General features: G+C 39.8%; 2 protein-coding genes across 8 annotated transcripts in view; one reads left to right on the forward strand and one right to left on the reverse strand.

Moving 5' to 3' along the window:
• Nucleotides 1-12090, forward strand: part of ZMYND8 (zinc finger MYND-type containing 8) — a 45847-nt gene extending 33757 nt beyond the window's left edge. For 3 of the 5 annotated variants that reach the window (XM_032704565.1, XM_032704564.1, XM_032704566.1), the window contains exons 14-22: nucleotides 329-832; nucleotides 1550-1924; nucleotides 3288-3478; nucleotides 4413-4493; nucleotides 5007-5085; nucleotides 6796-7035; nucleotides 7201-7358; nucleotides 8742-8831; nucleotides 11900-12090. In XM_032704565.1, the coding sequence (XP_032560456.1) occupies nucleotides 329-832; nucleotides 1550-1924; nucleotides 3288-3478; nucleotides 4413-4493; nucleotides 5007-5085; nucleotides 6796-7035; nucleotides 7201-7358; nucleotides 8742-8831; nucleotides 11900-12001 (1820 nt within the window). In that variant the 3' untranslated portion in view covers nucleotides 12002-12090. Of the gene's footprint in view, nucleotides 1-328; nucleotides 833-1549; nucleotides 1925-3287; nucleotides 3479-4412; nucleotides 4494-5006; nucleotides 5086-6795; nucleotides 7036-7200; nucleotides 7359-7655; nucleotides 8832-11899 lie in introns of all 5 variants that reach the window. The other 2 variants (XR_004359978.1, XM_032704567.1) reach the window with 2 other exon arrangements.
• A 2644-nt stretch (nucleotides 12091-14734) lies between these two features.
• Nucleotides 14735-16448, reverse strand: part of EYA2 (EYA transcriptional coactivator and phosphatase 2) — an 81395-nt gene continuing 79681 nt past the window's right edge. For 2 of the 3 annotated variants that reach the window (XM_032704569.1, XM_032704571.1), the window contains one exon: nucleotides 15035-15600. In XM_032704569.1, coding sequence (XP_032560460.1) covers nucleotides 15520-15600 — 81 coding nt within the window. In that variant the 3' untranslated portion in view covers nucleotides 15035-15519. Of the gene's footprint in view, nucleotides 15601-16448 lie in introns of all 3 variants that reach the window. The other variant, XM_032704570.1, reaches the window with a different exon arrangement.

Here is a 16448-nt window from a genome sequence, read left to right on the forward strand (position 1 = left end):
TTAAGGTGGTTTCTTGTGGATAAAAAAATAAGTCCTCTTTGTATTTGCCGGCATTGGGTCCTGAGTTGAACAAAAGAGCTTGCAGGTGGTGGAAAAAAGCAGTGAAAGGAGGGCTATTGAATGAAATACAAATATTAATTGGAGTATGTGGGGATTGATTCTTACACATTGTGATACTGAGACAGGAGACTAAGTTTGTAGCTTAAGGACTGAGAGTTAAGATAATGGTATGTGCACACTTTGTTCCAGCATATAGAGGGTTTTTTTTTTTTGGTAATTTCAGTCAGTCTGATGTCAGCATGGAATGTACTTTCCTTCCCACAATTAGGAATAAATGAAATATCTGAAGCTGTTTATACTGCAGTAGAACACAGTGACTCTGAAGATTCTGAAAAATCCGACACCAGTGACAGCGAATATAGTGATGAGGATCAGAAATCAAAGAATGATCAAGAAGATGGTGAGGACAAAGAAGGTACAAGAAGTGACAAAGAATCATTGAGCTTGAAAAAAAAACCTAAGCCCCCAGCACAGAATGAAGACAAGGAGGAACTTAAAAGCACAAGTCCAGAAGTGGAGAAAACGGAAGAACCGGTCAAGGAAAAGTCCATTTCAGACACTGAGAAAGAATTTTCTGAAAAGGGAAAAAGTTTACAGCATCCTGCAAAAGAAAAGCTGAAAGGTAAAGATGAAACAGACTCTCCAACTGTGCATCTAGGACTGGACTCTGATTCTGAGAGTGAACTTGTCATCGATCTAGGAGATGATCATTGTGCTCGTGAAGGAAGGAAAAACAAGAAAGAATCTAAAGAACCTTCTCCCAAACAAGATGGTAGGATGAAATTCTTTCCTTCCTTTTTTTTTTTCCTGTTCTGTAGGGCTGTTACCTAAGACAGAATTGTTACCTTTATTTTTGCATTAAGATAAAAATCTGTACTAAAACAATTTTTAGGAATGATTTTTCATTCTTTGTGACTGAAAAAAGGGCAGGACCCGTCACTTGGCCTTATTGAACCTCATGCTGTTGTCCCCAGCCCCTCAGTCCTGTCTCTCAAGATCTCTCTGCAGAGCCTTCCTACCCTCAAGCAAATCAACATTCCCACCCAACTTGGTGTCATCTGCATTTGGTTGTCAGTGCCAGTTCACCATTGTTCAGAAAGTTTTTAGTGCCCTGTTCCTTCACTTACTGTTCAGTCATTGATACTTTAGAATGTATTTTTCTCCTGATAGAAATTGGGATGACAGGTGTAAATGGTAACCCAGAAACATCCTATCAAGTGCTAACCTCTCACATAAATTCAGAGGAGGTCAGGCTGGTTTTTCTGGGTTTTGTACTTTTTGTTTTGCTTTGCTTAGTTACTGATGCATCTGAAGTGCCACCAACTTCAACTAGGCTGAAATGACTTTACTTGTAGTGTATCAACGACTTTTGAGGAAATTAATTCCAAAGCAGACTGGAAGGTATATATGGCTCTTCCAAAAAGAAGATGGAGAACCACGAATCAGATGTGTTTGTGAAAAGCTGGTGTAACATTTTATGTTTGTTTAGTTATAGGTAAAACTCCACCCTCCTCCAGTGCAAGCACCCAGCCTCTACCAGAAACTCCAGTCCTCACCCGTTCTGCAGCCCAGACCCCCCCAGCTGGTGTGACAGCAACCACGAGTGCTGCTTCCACTGCCAGTGCTCCATCTGCAGCCACAGGGAGCCCTGTGAAAAAGCAGAGACCTTTGCTGCCCAAGGAAACTGCCCCTGCTGTGCAGCGGGTGGTGTGGAATTCTTCCAATAAATTCCAGACATCTTCTCAGAAATGGCACATGCAGAAGGTACAGAGGCAGCAGCAACAGCAGCAGAGCCAGCAGGCTCAGTCACAGCAACCTCAGTCCTCTCAAGGGACAAGATACCAGACAAGACAAGCAGTTAAAGGTACACACTTTCTAACCCAATGTGCCTGTGGTGCCTTAATTCCCCAGTAGTGATCTCAGTGCTCCAAGGCTGCCCAACCAGGAGTTCTTCCATATTAACAAAATCTCACAGTGTGGTTCTGCTCTGATAAGTGACTTTAAAATACAGCAACTTACCATACCTGCTCTTTCTGGTGTGTATTTAGAGTTGTGTCTCTTTATTTTAATGAGAGAAAACTTGTGTGTGTGTGTCTGTGTAAATATTTTTTGCTATTCTTAGCCATCAGAGATTTGGAAGAGTGAACTGAATTAAATTCTGGACTGTAAGATAAAACCATTAACTGTTCCAGTTGCATGTTTACCACTCAGTATGTACAAATTGCTTCCAGTTTTATCTGACAAGAAGCTGATCTGAATGGTTTTTCAGAGTATAATTTGACAACAATGAAATTACCCAGGCTCTGTTTGTCTTTGAAATCCCTGTTGTTTAACAAGACTTTGATGGTAGTTTACTGAACAAACAGCCCTGGAAATTTAGACTGTTTTCTCAACTGTTTTCTTACCACCCTTTTGCCTGAGGTTTCACTAATAGCAGGCACAGGGTAATACAAGCCCATGCTGCTGTTGCTTCACTTCACAGAACAGCAACTTTATGTAAATTAGCTTCCCTTGTAATTTCAGGTTAATAAACTGAAATGTTTACTGCTGTGCCTGATGAATAGACATTCTCCCCTCTGCTAAAACCACTGGCATGCTGGTGATTTCATAGAGAAGAGAGGTTTAGGTAATGGCTCACATACAGATGTTTATCAGAGGCTCATTTCTCTGGTCCCTTCTGTGCCTGCCATTTAAGCAGGGTTGAGGAAGTGGTATCTTCCTACTTGCAGACTGCACAAATTTGATACAGAAAATATTCAGTGAGGAAAAAGAAGTATGAAACTTGGTGAAGTCTTATTTTTAATAGAATCATACTTTCATTCACACCTTAATAATATGGAAATGTCGAAGTCTAACTTATATGTGTGCTATTAGTAGGGAGCTTTCCAGATTGAGAAGTTAGGGAGGGGCTTCATAAGGAAGTGGGATAGAAAAGTCCCAAGATGGGAGGAATACAGAACTGAGGGAGACTTTTGCACTGGCCAGTCTAAAATCATGTTGCAAAGTTACATTTGCTTTATTACCTTCAAGCTTTGCAATTATGTACAAATTCCATGGCTGGACACTGTATAATTAATCATTAGGTGGCACCACTGTATAAGTAATGCAAGTCTGAAATGGTTATGTGCACACAGTTAAGTTTGATATCAAAGTTAGAAGTTTGCCCATTTATTTTCCTGATTTCTTACATGATTGATCCACTCAATGTTCTCTTTTTTTTTTTTTAGCTGTGCAGCAAAAAGAGATCACCCAGAGCACTTCCACGTCCACTATAACCTTAGTCACAAGCACTCAGCCTATTTCTATGGTTACCAGTTCTGGATCTGCAAGTACACTTTCTTCCTCACTAAACACAGACCTGCCCATTGCAACAGCTTCAGCTGATGTGGCTGCAGATATTGCTAAATATACCAGCAAAGTAAGTTCCTCAGTAAGGTTTCCTTGAAATTTGATTTTGAAGCGAACTAATTCTGAAATGACTTTATTTTCAGGTTGTCATGTGTCGCAAATTCATCCTACTAGGTAGGAACAACCAGATTTTGGTGAGAGTGCAGAACCACATATTTAAACCTGGCTTAATGCTGCCATTCCAAGCCAGAGGGTGTGAGAGGGGCTTCAGCTGCTCAGGCGCTTCAGACCCTTTCCTTCTCGTGTTCTGCTGCTTCTTATTTATGTTACATTGTGGTTTGGAACATTTTCTGTGTTTTCTCCTAAAGGTGTAGATGTGTTCCCCCAGCATCATATTTACAGCAAACAGTCTTTTGTCACCTGTGTTCAGCAGAACATAAGCAGAGTTGTACTTTTCTTTTAAAACACTGTATAACTTCATCAGTTGGTAACTTGTCATAAAAGTGTGTCCCTGCATTAAAACAAGACACTAAGAGAAGGGATGGTATAATACTTGTGTCATGACAGTGACAGTGTGGGAAGAGACAATGGCTTTCCATATAGTCTCTTAGATAGTCTTTCCATATAGTCTCTTAGTCTCTTAGATCTTTAAATTAAAAAAAAAATCAGTGTGAATACTATGTGTTTTTACATTGCATTTCTTTCCCCAGTTCATGGTTATATATTTTCTATTCATAAATTATATCAGTAGCAATTTCTTAGAAAAGTAGAAGGTCAAGCAGTTCACCAGTTCAGGATTAAAAATCAGAGTCCTGATCAAAAATATTGTATTTTACCTTCTACACAGTACTCTAAAAGTAGACCCAGATAAATATATATATATATAAAGATAATACATTGTTGATAGCAATATAAGCTCACATTAGAGTGGTTGAAAGGAAGTGAAAGTGGGAATCTATTAAAAATATATATCAAAGAATTATTTTTTTCCTTTTATCTTTCAGATGATGGATGCCATCAAAGGAACAATGACTGAAATATATAATGATCTCTCAAAAAATACTACTGGAAGTACAATAGCTGAGGTTAGTGTAACATTAAAAAAAAAGTTTGCATTTTAACTTTTGAAAGTTGCAAATTAGTATTTTTATTTATATATATAAATAAAAGTGCCACATAACTATATCTACAAAGTATTATATATGGAGACTGGCAAGAGATCCTAATTTCTGTGATGTTTTAGAAGTGATGATTAGAGTGGTAGAGAAAGGCACTGAAAAAATACCAGATTCCAGTCAGAAATTTAAAACTTGGCAGTTTCAGAGGAAGCAAGAGCAAGTTTAACAGAAGTTCTTTTTGTTTTCAAACAATCCTGTTCTCTTTATGATAAGCAAATCTAGCAGACAAATATTCAGAATACTTCAGACTTTTATTTGGGGCTTATTATGGTCTTGTCCTCATGTTAATATGAAGGAGCCTTGATATAAGTGATGATCAGGCTCATTTTTTTGGGCATGGCTTTTTGTATAATTATTATTATTGTGTAATTATTATACACCCTCTTTATCACTACTGACTATTAAATTTTTAATGTTTAGATTCGGCGTTTGAGGATTGAGATAGAAAAACTTCAATGGCTCCATCAACAGGAACTCTCAGAAATGAAGCATAACCTAGGTATGGAAATGACAGTCCAAAACTGGGTCAGGTTTTGTCCTACACAGAAAGTGGAAATGCTTGAACTATGTATTCCCTTCATCACATGATGCTACAAATTGTTGACAGAACAGAAAACCATTTGTATTGTTCTGTGCTGATGTTAGTGCACACTTTAGGAGTCTGAACCCAAAGTTACTTTATCTGTGCATGAACAGGAACAGGTGTTCAGCCCTCTGAGACAAACTCAGGCTAAGCTGTTGATGGGCAGAATGACTATTTTATGCATCAGTGGATAATCCCTCTTCTTGAGATATTTTATACTGGTTATTTTGTACTAATTCTCATAGGAACCAGATTCTCTTAATATAGCAAATTTATAGATTGTAGCTGGCATTTTTGTTCCTATCAGCTGTTGGTGTATAGGCTTTATTTATTTAAAGTGAACAGACAACCCTGATTCAATCTTGGTGCCAGACTGTCAGTGGAATGAGGTCAAAATGCTCCCTTAAACAGATAAAAGAATATTCCTCCTAGGAGGGGGATTTTCATCTCTGCATTCACTCAGCCATATTGGCAGGAAGTGAAACTCTGTGTAGGTTAAACGAGACTTCATCACACAACTGCAACCTTCTTCCCACTGTCAGTGCATTAAAAAAGATAATTTAAGAAGAATCACATTTTAATCAGAGTCCAAACAGCCTTAGTGTCCTCATCCACTTTTAGAGTCTCCTTTTTGCAGAGCACATCTGGAAGTGCATTAAGGGTTGATTAACTCCACACTCAGACTCGTGTCTCTGGTTCATTAGTAACATTTTGCTCTTTCAAATCAGGGTAGACCAGTTTTTCCACTGCTGCAGTCCAGTGATAACATTCTTCAGAGTCACTTGGGTATGGCAACAACTCATCTGCTGTTCACAGAGCTGAATGTCTTAAGTGTGCTCAGAAATAAAAGGAAAATTCTTTGAACACTTTGCCACCAGTCTGAAGCTACCAATTTAAGTAAAAAACTTTAATGGTGTTTGGAAAGTTTGTCAACTGGAGAGTTTTTCAGAAGACTCCAAGATTCACCCCGAGTCAAGGTGGCTGGAGCTGGAATGCTTTATTTGTATTTGCCCCCTTTCTTGAGGATTCTGTTAAGGCATTTCACTCCAAGTCTCCCACAGTGACTGAGATATCAATTTATAACTGCATCAGTAGTGGGTGACTCTCAGAGCAATCCTGAAGTAAGGCTCAAATTTACCACTTTATTCACGTAGCCATGAGTTTTTACATCTTTGTTAGTGTCCCTCTTGGAACTTTCACATTTTCTTGTAAAGAAACCAAGATATAATGAACATATGAGACAGGAGAATAAATATAATTTTCTGTATTATCTGAATATCGGAGCAGAACAAGTTTAGGCTTGTAAAGACAAAGTATGTTAGCAGCTGCATATGTCCTTTTTGTGTTTATGCTGGATTCTGGTCCCTTGTGGGACATGTAGAACTGAAGTGTTAAACAAATGGAAGGTAATGGTTAGGGGTAAAAACCTTGGTGCCAGAATAAGAAAAGAAGATGGAAGTCTTGCATTTGTTGAGTAGGTATGAAACAGAGATGCCCAGACTCGGGGGATATTTTGACTATCAGTTGTAATTTCATCTTGTGTTTAAATTCATGAACATTACTGGTTTGCACCTTGCTGTTGTGGGGTGCAAAATGCAAACCCACCTTTGTCTGCATTTGGAGCAGAACTGACAATGGCTGAAATGCGCCAGAGCCTGGAGCAGGAACGAGATCGTTTGATTGCTGAGGTGAAGAAGCAGCTGGAACTGGAAAAGCAACAAGCAGTGGATGAAACCAAGAAGAAGCAGTGGTGTGCCAACTGCAAGAAAGAGGCCATCTTCTACTGCTGTTGGAATACCAGCTACTGTGACTACCCCTGCCAACAAGCTCACTGGCCTGAGCACATGAAATCGTGCACACAGTCAGGTAACGGTGCTCTGGGCTGCCTCTGTCACACCTGAGGGGTTTGGGGTGGGTGGGTGGGTACACAGGGACCCCCTTCTTCATGTGCAGATGTGCCCGTGAGGAGGGACTGGACTGGTTCACAGGAGTTGTGGCTACTTTCTCTCTTTTTTTTTTCCTTTATTTTAGCTACTGCGACACAGCAAGAAACAGATACTGAAATTAGCACAGAAACACTAAATAAATCATCCCAGCCCAGTTCAAGTGTGCAGTCTACACCCACAGAAACAGCCAGCACCCCTAAGGAAAAGGAAGGTTCAGCTGATAAAAGCAAAGAGAGTGTTACAGTGAGTATCATCACTTCAAACAAAAATAATGTGTGAGATTTCTCTGAAACCTCCCCCTGAAGGCTTCCCTGGATAAGCCAGGAATTTATGACCATTTGCATATTTCAAAGAGTGTGTTTGGGGAATCATAGAGAGTTGTGGTTTTTATTCTTCATCTTGTCAAAAAAAAAAAAAAAATCTCCTTCTGTCCTCTGGGAACACCCTTTCCCCTTCACTTATTCCCAGTAAAACCTTGTGTTGGCTTGACTCATCCTTCCAGCCAAAGGGGACTGGACCTCTTTCTCTCTCTCTCTCCAGGATCCATCAGTGTAGCTTCTGGTCTGGATCTTTCGATACAAGTTGCCTTCTGATAAGCAATACTGACTGCAGCACTTCCAAGCCCTTCTTGCCTGGGGGTTCAGAGGCCAAGCTCAAGACCTGCATTCAAATCAACTTACTTTATCACCACAGACTGTCATTAGGGTACCACAATGTTCCATAACACTGATACAACAGTTCACCTGGATCTACGGTTAACGGAGCAGTTCCGAAATCCTCCATAGCATCTACTCTGATAGTATTCAGTAGGCAAGGATGAGCAAATGCTCTAATAAAAGGGACTTAACATTGCATATATAGAAAATGTTTATAGAGAAGATTCTGCTTTATAGGTAGGGCTTGACTATTAGCAATTTTGGCATCATTTTTTTTTTTCTCCCCTTGCAAGATTTATTAAATGAAAAATTTTAGGGGGGGGGCTGATCCTTCAAACCCTTACACGTGATCCTGCACATCAGTAGGAGCCTTGTTGTATTTTAAAATATTAAAGGCAAACTAATTTTGTAGTATTGTGATTCCAGCATGATGTCTCATTGAGATAGTCCTGTAGAATTGGGAAGCATAGTAATCTAGAGAGCTGTGTTCATTTCTTGACACTTTTGCTACTGTCTGGTGTTAGATCTCTGGGCTTGACATGTCACCTAAGGGAGTAACTTGGGGAAACAGATTTGAAGAGGGGGAATAAGGATGTGCTGTTCCACTTGAATACTTTGATGAAGTTGGTTAAACTCTGGCTCATTCAGTTGATGTTTGTTTGCATTGTTCTGGTGGCACAAGCTTTATATTACTGGGGAAATAGGGAATGTGAGACCTAAAGCTTGCCAGGGAATATTCCAGTTATACAAATCTGGAATTTCACATAGGTGTTCTACCTGAAACATCATGCTGTATACATGGATTATGTTCACAATTTGAATTTTGTTTGATTAACAAAGAAGTAACCTGTGAATTCATTGAGATGCAGATAAACATCCAACATAAATTTCCTATCGTAGTAACAAAAACTAGGTGGAATTTATGTAAAAGCTGAGGCTTCTACTGAGGTTGCCCGTGCTGTCTCTGCAGATAGCAACAGGTGTGACAAGCAACCAGCCTATAAAACTGGTCCAGGTACCACAGACCACCACCTATATTCCAACTACTCAACCCACAATTGTAAGTACAACATCATAATTTAAAGTCTGCAGCAGTGCTGTGCCTGGCATTAAAACTGCTCAGTATCTCTGGGGGGTTGTCTCTGTCTGCTCTTCTATCAAGAGATGAATTCACTGGTAGAGTCTCGACTTGCAGTGCAAAATGTCTTCTTTTGCTGTGCAACATTCCACCCCTTCATTCCATTCATGATTGCAAGGATCCAGAAGTCGTTAAGTCTAGTGAAGGCACTGAGGACAGGCAGATGCCATTTCACATTATTGGTTCATTTCATGTATATACTTGACCACAACATCAATGTAAATATATAGAATTCATTTTAAATATCTTTTAAATATCTTTTTGTCTATGGTATCCTAAAGAGATTTAATTATTTCTGAACTATGCTTGATATTCCTGTGACATCTCAGTACCTATAAAAGAGAATATGCATTTGTCAGCAGTGTCTCTGCCATGGAGTCTTGCACATTAGTGTTACAGAATGATGAGAAATTGCATTGGAATCAGACCTTTTTTTTTTCCCATCAAAGGCTTAAGGACAGCTGAATTCCCTAGTGTCAGTCAAAGGAGATGGGACAGAAGTAAGTTTGATTTTTGTATTTAATGCACCGTAAGAGCCCATTATTTCAGCTGGTTGTGCTCTGCAGGGCTCACATCAGTCAGTGTGGCACCTGAGCTGGCACTGCCTTGGTCCCAGTGCTGCCTCAGGTGGGGTTCAGCAGGGGAGCCCACGTGTGGGTAACTTCAGTTCATTTCTGACTTCAATCAGATAATTTATTTTAACAGTTTAACAGTATTTTAACAGTGTACCCTAACCACACTGTGACTGGGAGGCCTGATGTGCTGTCCAAGTCCCTCTGTCTGTCTCTCTCCTTGTGCACCCCCCACCAGCTGCAGGACACACCCGTGTGTGTGTCAGTGAATACACCACATGCACGAGGACAGAGAGTGTTTCACAGCCATCATATTCCACACAAACTTAGTGGGGATCGTGCTCTTAGTGGGGATCATCACATCCCACATTCCTCACAGCATTTTAACTCCACTCCCTTGGTCTCAACTGAGAGCACTGTGCACCTTTGCAGCATTGGCCCTGAGTTGCTTGGACTGAATTACCATTAACGACAAGGTTTTATATGTGTTTAAAAATCCAACAACAGACATCAAAGGCGTTAGGCTTTTTTTTTGTGAAGAGCTGTGAGGCTGTAAGATCCTAAGGTGGTTTTGTGTAATCAGAAAAATGGCAGTTACTTTCGTAGGTTTTCTGTAACACAAAGTGTACTGAAGTTATGTAAAGCAGAATTAGAAGGTCTGAAAGGTTTCCAACTTTATTTGTGCATGTTTATAACTTTGTACACATTTGCATTAGTCTTGCACAGCTACAGACACCTCTGTATTCTAATGACTGCACGTGCAATTTAAATGATTTTAAACCTTAGTGCATGTTTAATATGTATGCAAAATGTACATATGTGTAAAACTGGCAGAGGTGGAAAATTTACCTCTCAGGGAATGATCTTAACACATTTAAGGAGTCTCGCACATTCCATATTCCGATCGCGCTAAGAACTGAAACTTAATTATTTTCATGTGTGTAAGTGTGTATATTTAAAAGGCGACTGTGGCCACCTTAATTTCCCCACCTCTAGTGCTGACAGTGACTTACATAATGGCTTCTTTAGGGTTCAGTTTGCACTTTGTGTCCAACTAGGAATTCCTTCCTCTGAACAACTCCCAGTGTATCTTCTGGGTACCATTTCCATGGAACCCTGTACACGCATCTGAAATCATTACAAAATGGCAGTAATCTGGAATTTATTCAGGAAATTGGTTCCATGTTTGGTTTTGATTCTTCCTGCAGTTAAAATAATGTAAAAATATGAATCCATCATCTTTGCATTCCAGGGGATGGAACGAGTAGGCTTCTGGAAGGCACAGACTCTGTCTTTGTGGAATACTATTAAGACACTCGTGTGGTTTCTTGAATCAGTGTGGGGAAACATTGGGCTTCACTGAACTTGTATTTCTTCTTCCGTGTTCTCTTTGGAATGTCACACTACCACTGGGGGAAGATCTGTGCATCCCTTTCAGGTTCCTCAAAGTCTCACTCCCTGTCTCTTCCACAAGATGTTGTGAACTGAAATGGATGCGTTTGTCTGATCACCAGTTGTGCATCACTGGAATTGTACTGGAACATCCTTGCAGTTTGTATGGTAGAGACATTTCTAGACTTTCTCACGTTTTTGGAGGAAGGTTAAGATACAGACTTAAGGTTCAATAAACCCTTTTACAGATCTTCCAGAGTGATGTGACCTTGACCAGATTGTTTAACATTCTTGTGCCTTTGTCTCTGCATCTGTAGAATCAATTACCACCTATAGAGATGTCCTGAAACTCCATTTGTCGAGATGTATAAATCATGATCTGTATGATGGAAGTGAAAAGTTTATTCTATATTAATATTTTTACAGGGTGTGTAAGACAGTTCCCAGTAATGCTGATGTTTTTGCTATTGATTTGTGCAAAAGTTAACTTAAGTACTTTTTTTGTTCAGATGGATGTTCTTTGTTCTCTTCTGTGTAGACTGAATGCATGGGGGAAATAGTTCCTTTTGGGGAAAAAGATTTAAGTAATGTGTAACAAGAATATACGTATAAACAAGGGTATTTTTGTACTCCAGTTTGATTTGTCAAAAGCTTTTTCAAATGACAAAGGATTTTCTTAGCCCTTTTTCCTCTTCCCATGTATTAGTTTGCAGAAAATACGTAACTGGATGTAATTCTGAGACCCTCACTCTCCAAGCACAGACAGTGTGTACAGTCCCTGTAGCACCTCCTGTCCCTGTAATTCTATAGCAGTAACGAGAACACAGCAAAACTCTTGGCTATAGGGAAGTTCAAACACTACTTTGTCCCCTGGAACGAGGTAATTCTGCGGTAATAACGGTATTAGTTCCTGCACAAAATTGGCACTTGTTCTGGATTTCCCCTGGAAGATAAATCTCTATTTCTGTGGTCATGTTTATGTGACCTTTAACATAACAATCTGTTTCTCTTGGTTTTAATCCACAGACCATTCCTGTAGTGGTAAGTCCTTCTGCTGGGACAGTGGCAATGAGAACTGGAGTTCAGTATGTTCAGACCACAATGCCAGTCCAAGTACGAAGAGTCTAACTGCTAACAAGAAGTCCATACAATTGTTGGAATAAATAAGTCTAATAGAAATGTGAAAAATAAACACAGTTCTTTGGATTAACCTCAAAGGTTCAGACTTTAGCTTTGTGTATGTGTACAAAGCATTAATTACACTACATTAATGTAAAGCATTAGTGCTGGCTTAGAAAAGCTGAGGACAGGTAAGATCCATATTAAATCTATGCTTCTTTTGTAAATAATGTACAATTTGTGGATGTCATTAGAGTACCATCTCCTTTTTATATTTGTATTGACTTTAACTTATAAAGAGTGTTCGAAGTTGGAAAAGGAAGGTTTAAAACAGCCTTATCACAACCTAATGCTGAAAACTGGTCTTGGGAAACTGCAGTTATGCATCAAATAATACTAGGAATCTGAACATCTGTCTTTGCGTTTGGATTGAAAAAAATTTCTGCACTTTGAAACTCTTGTAGAGTTTCTTTGAACAACCAAGTGATGAAGGATAGCTTTTTTCAGTTGATTGCATCAGGCAAATTATGACATTTCCCATCTGTGGATCTGAAACACAAAGATTTACGTTGTTTTTTTCATAATGACCAGACTGACAACAATATAAATGTTGTTTACAGGTTAATTTAAAATTTCATTTAGTCTAAGATCAGAAAAGTTGGAAGGCGTAATAGCAGCTGGTTGTAGAACGGTTTCTGATCACTGATATCGAAGACTGAGGAAAGTAAAATTTGTTCCTGTGCTTCTTATTTTTTAAAAACTCTCCCAAAGGACTTTGAACAAGAATTAGGTGTGGAGAAAAAAACACGGATCAGGAAACACGGGCAAAGGACTTTTGATGCTGGGCCAGAGCATGTGTTATTTATCTGATGGAATTTCTGTTTTTCTGTAAGCATGAAGCAGTGCAGTACGAGAGGAGCTCCCCCCTGCAGATGCTGTCTGTTACACTGAGACTGTAGTCCCATTTTGTATGTTGTGTAAAACGAAAGCATTGAACAAAGCAAAGGTGATGTATGTATATGAGAAAATTAACTGTATGATATCATTCCAGTACATTCTGTTGTACATTTTAGTCATGTTGATTTCTCCCATTGTTTATATAAGAATGCGGTTTGTACAGTCTCCAGCTAGTCCCCAGATTAGAGGGAAAAAGGTATTAGAAGGAAAAAAAAAAAAAAGGCAAGAACAGAATATTCATTAATTGCAGTTGTGTCAAAACTAGCCTAGCTGGCCTTATTTGTGAAGCATAATTGCTTTTAGCATATGGAAGTATTTTTTCACATTTTCTTTGTATAAAATTTGTATTAAACTTAAATATCTTTTTTGACAATTGTGTTTCTTTGTGACTAAGACAGGTGACACACACGATATGCTTTGGGTTTCTCCAATTTTTCAAGAAACTTCACATTTTTTTTATTAAACTGTTTTAGAAAAATGCTCTGTGTTCCTGGATTTCCAGTTTTGGTTCAGTCTGGAGGAGTGTTCACTTCTGCACAGTCTCCAGATCACAGGTAACTTCACTTACATTAGCATCTTCTGTCTCAGAACACCTGCCAAATTTGAGATAAAACAAAGCAGTGTTGACATTCTGTAAATAAGAAGCCATTTATGTGTAAAACTCGGCAGGAGACGTTTTCTCTCAGTTTTAACAGCAGCAAAGGTCTGTCACTTGTTGAGTAGCATTTCTTCACTGGTTGGACTGGGGCTGGACTGATAACACATCATTGTTAGGTGGATTTGTGGGTTAGAAATGGGGATTGTTGTAGCCCTCTAACAGGGCATGAATTGGGCAAGACTTCTGTGTGTGTGTGTCTTAATTAGAAGTTAAAAGAAACAGGGAGCTTGTAAAAGAGCTGACTCAAATCTTACTGAGAATATTGTCTGAAGTTCCAACTCCTGTAGTTACCTTGTTCCAGGCATTTGTGAAGCAGCCAAAGTTAATGTTCCCAGTGCTACTGTGTTTACAGAATGGCACAGATCTTGAAATGATGTTTTGGCCCTCCCTGTGGAATTTGGATGCTGGTATCACTGAAATGAGCCCTTGTGCAAGGAGGAAAAGGAAACAGATGAACAAGACACAAATTGCTGTAGGAAACCCCACTGCTTTCTGGCACCTTCCTATTTGTGACAGTCTTTCTTACAGCAGGAAAACCATGAGGAAAAAAATTCCACCACATTTGCTAAAAAAAGTCACATTTTGGATGGAGTTGTGTTCTTTACAAATCCCCCAAAGCAGGTACAGGGGTTTGGTCGTGTGGCTGTTGACACACAGGGCTGACGTGTCACAGCTGCCATGTGGCTGCTGCCTTCTGAGCCAAAGACTGAGACTGGATTAATTTAAGATCAGATTTTCTGCTTTAGTTTGGCAGAAAATCCCCTCTCAGATCCAGCACTGTTTTCTCTGAATGTTTGTAGAGCTTAGGAGTATCCCTCAGGCTTGTGTAGCACTTGTGTCATATCTGTAACTCGTTTGATCTTATTAGATGAGGGCATTGTAGCACTTGCTACATCTCTACCACCTGGTTCCAGGGTGGCTTTGATCCTTCTGAGGTTGTCTGGTGCCACAGCGAGCAAGAATCAGCAGTTTTCAAAGTGAATGAGAGAGTCATCCAGGGCCAGAAAATTTAAATGTTTTGGCAGCGAGATTAACAGCCCAGCCTTGAAACGGGGAGTACATATTCCACACACACCTCTAGATCCAGCAGTGGTGGCAGAAAAGGCAGGTCATCTAGTCCCCCAAAATGTAAACATGTTTTTATTTAATGCCTTTCACTCATCACAAGGTACTTTTTCCCCCACCCCAAGACAGCAGTATAAGGCACTGTGTAGACATGTGCACAGTCCTCATACCACCTTGGCAAGGTTCAAAAACACAGCTACAGTTCTTACCAACAGTACCATGTGTCCTGACTACTCATGTACACAATATGATTCTTCCCCAGAGTTTGTTCTGGAGAAATGAACTATTAATTTAGAACAGTAAGACTTTCCCCACCCACCCACCCACCCTGAAAAGCCAGATTAAAAACACAGGTACAGAGCTTAATACCAGAGTAATGAGATTAGTTCATAAATTAAAAAAATAGCAAAAAAAAAAAAAAATCAACAGTTTCACTCCTATTTTCAGAAGGTCCCGTGTGATGTGATGGACTGTGCAGAGACTCCTTGCTGTGTCCTCTTCCCCTTTCAAAACCAAGAAAGCTGACAGGGACACCCAGACTTGTCGCATTTGTTGTTGATGGCAAAAAGGCCATTAGAGCTCTGTGCCTCCAACTTAGCCAGCAACTGCAGCATCCCAGCGAGTGATCAGAAGGTTTTTCCTCTGTCCAAAGGAAGGAGGACTTGAGACAATGTTCTTTGGCTGCAAGTTCTTAAAGGCTTCCACTGAAAGGGTTCTCCTTCAAAAAAAAGAAAAACTGCAGTTGCTGTGGGATTTTTTTTTTTTTACTGAGGAAATGATGAGGAATAGGTGGAACCGCTGTAATAGTCTGAGTGAAGCCCTCCCAGTGCTAAGATGTTGGGGTCTGCTACAAATATTCAAGTTCCAAGGCGTGCCGAAGAGCTTCCAGGTCAGCGTGACAAGAGATTCTCCAGAATGGCATGTTGTGCTAGAGTGAAACCAAAAGAGGGGAATTTTTTGGTTTGGTTTGGTTTTGTATAATACTGAGATGAAAACAACTTTCTTAGTTTGCACCCTCAGGAACAGAGCTTTGTACTTGGCCACCAGGCTGTCACGGTGCCACAGGCAAGGGGGCTCATCTGAGAGGGGAGGGAAGGGACAGAGGGAGGGAGTGGGAAGTGTCTCTTTGCTGAGCTGTGTCTCCTCTGCAGACAGGAAGACATATTCACAATTTAGGAGTCTCCTGCCTCACAAATGGTGGAGGACATGGGCTCACTTTCTGAATGCTCTGACAGCACTTAGTCCCTTTCAACAGAGGAATAACACTCTTAAGAGTCTTTCAGCACTAATAATTCACCTGTAACCACACTGCTTCTGGATAAACAGCTTCCACAAAGCTTCAGAGAACATATACTTCCTACATACATGACCGATGGAGATGCTCCTTTTCCAACTGTACCTACTTGTGTACAAAAAAACCTCCAATGATTCCAGATGTTTATGTTACAGTGTGTCTATTTACACTCCTCTAATGTTTAAATAAGCTTCCCTCTGGTATGCTGCCTATCAGTAAATACATGTTTCCTTCAAGCTATTTATCAGTGTGTTTAGAGAGAGCAAGCAAACCCAGACAGCTGAAGTGACTGAAATCCACTGCTCTGCAATTTTACTTTAAGGGGAAAAGTTATTTCCTTCTGCCTCCCCTGGTTGCTATTAAACTCCTTCCATTAAATTATCTATTTTTCTTTCTTAAACCAGAAGAAAACTTGGCCTCCCAGCCACTCCTGTTGTCCAGCAGTTACAGATTTATCACTCATCAGACAGGTGAAGTAAAAT

Source organism: Chiroxiphia lanceolata, chromosome 17, assembly GCF_009829145.1.
Source record: "Chiroxiphia lanceolata isolate bChiLan1 chromosome 17, bChiLan1.pri, whole genome shotgun sequence".
In the NCBI taxonomy this organism is placed as follows: Eukaryota; Metazoa; Chordata; class Aves; order Passeriformes; family Pipridae; genus Chiroxiphia; species Chiroxiphia lanceolata.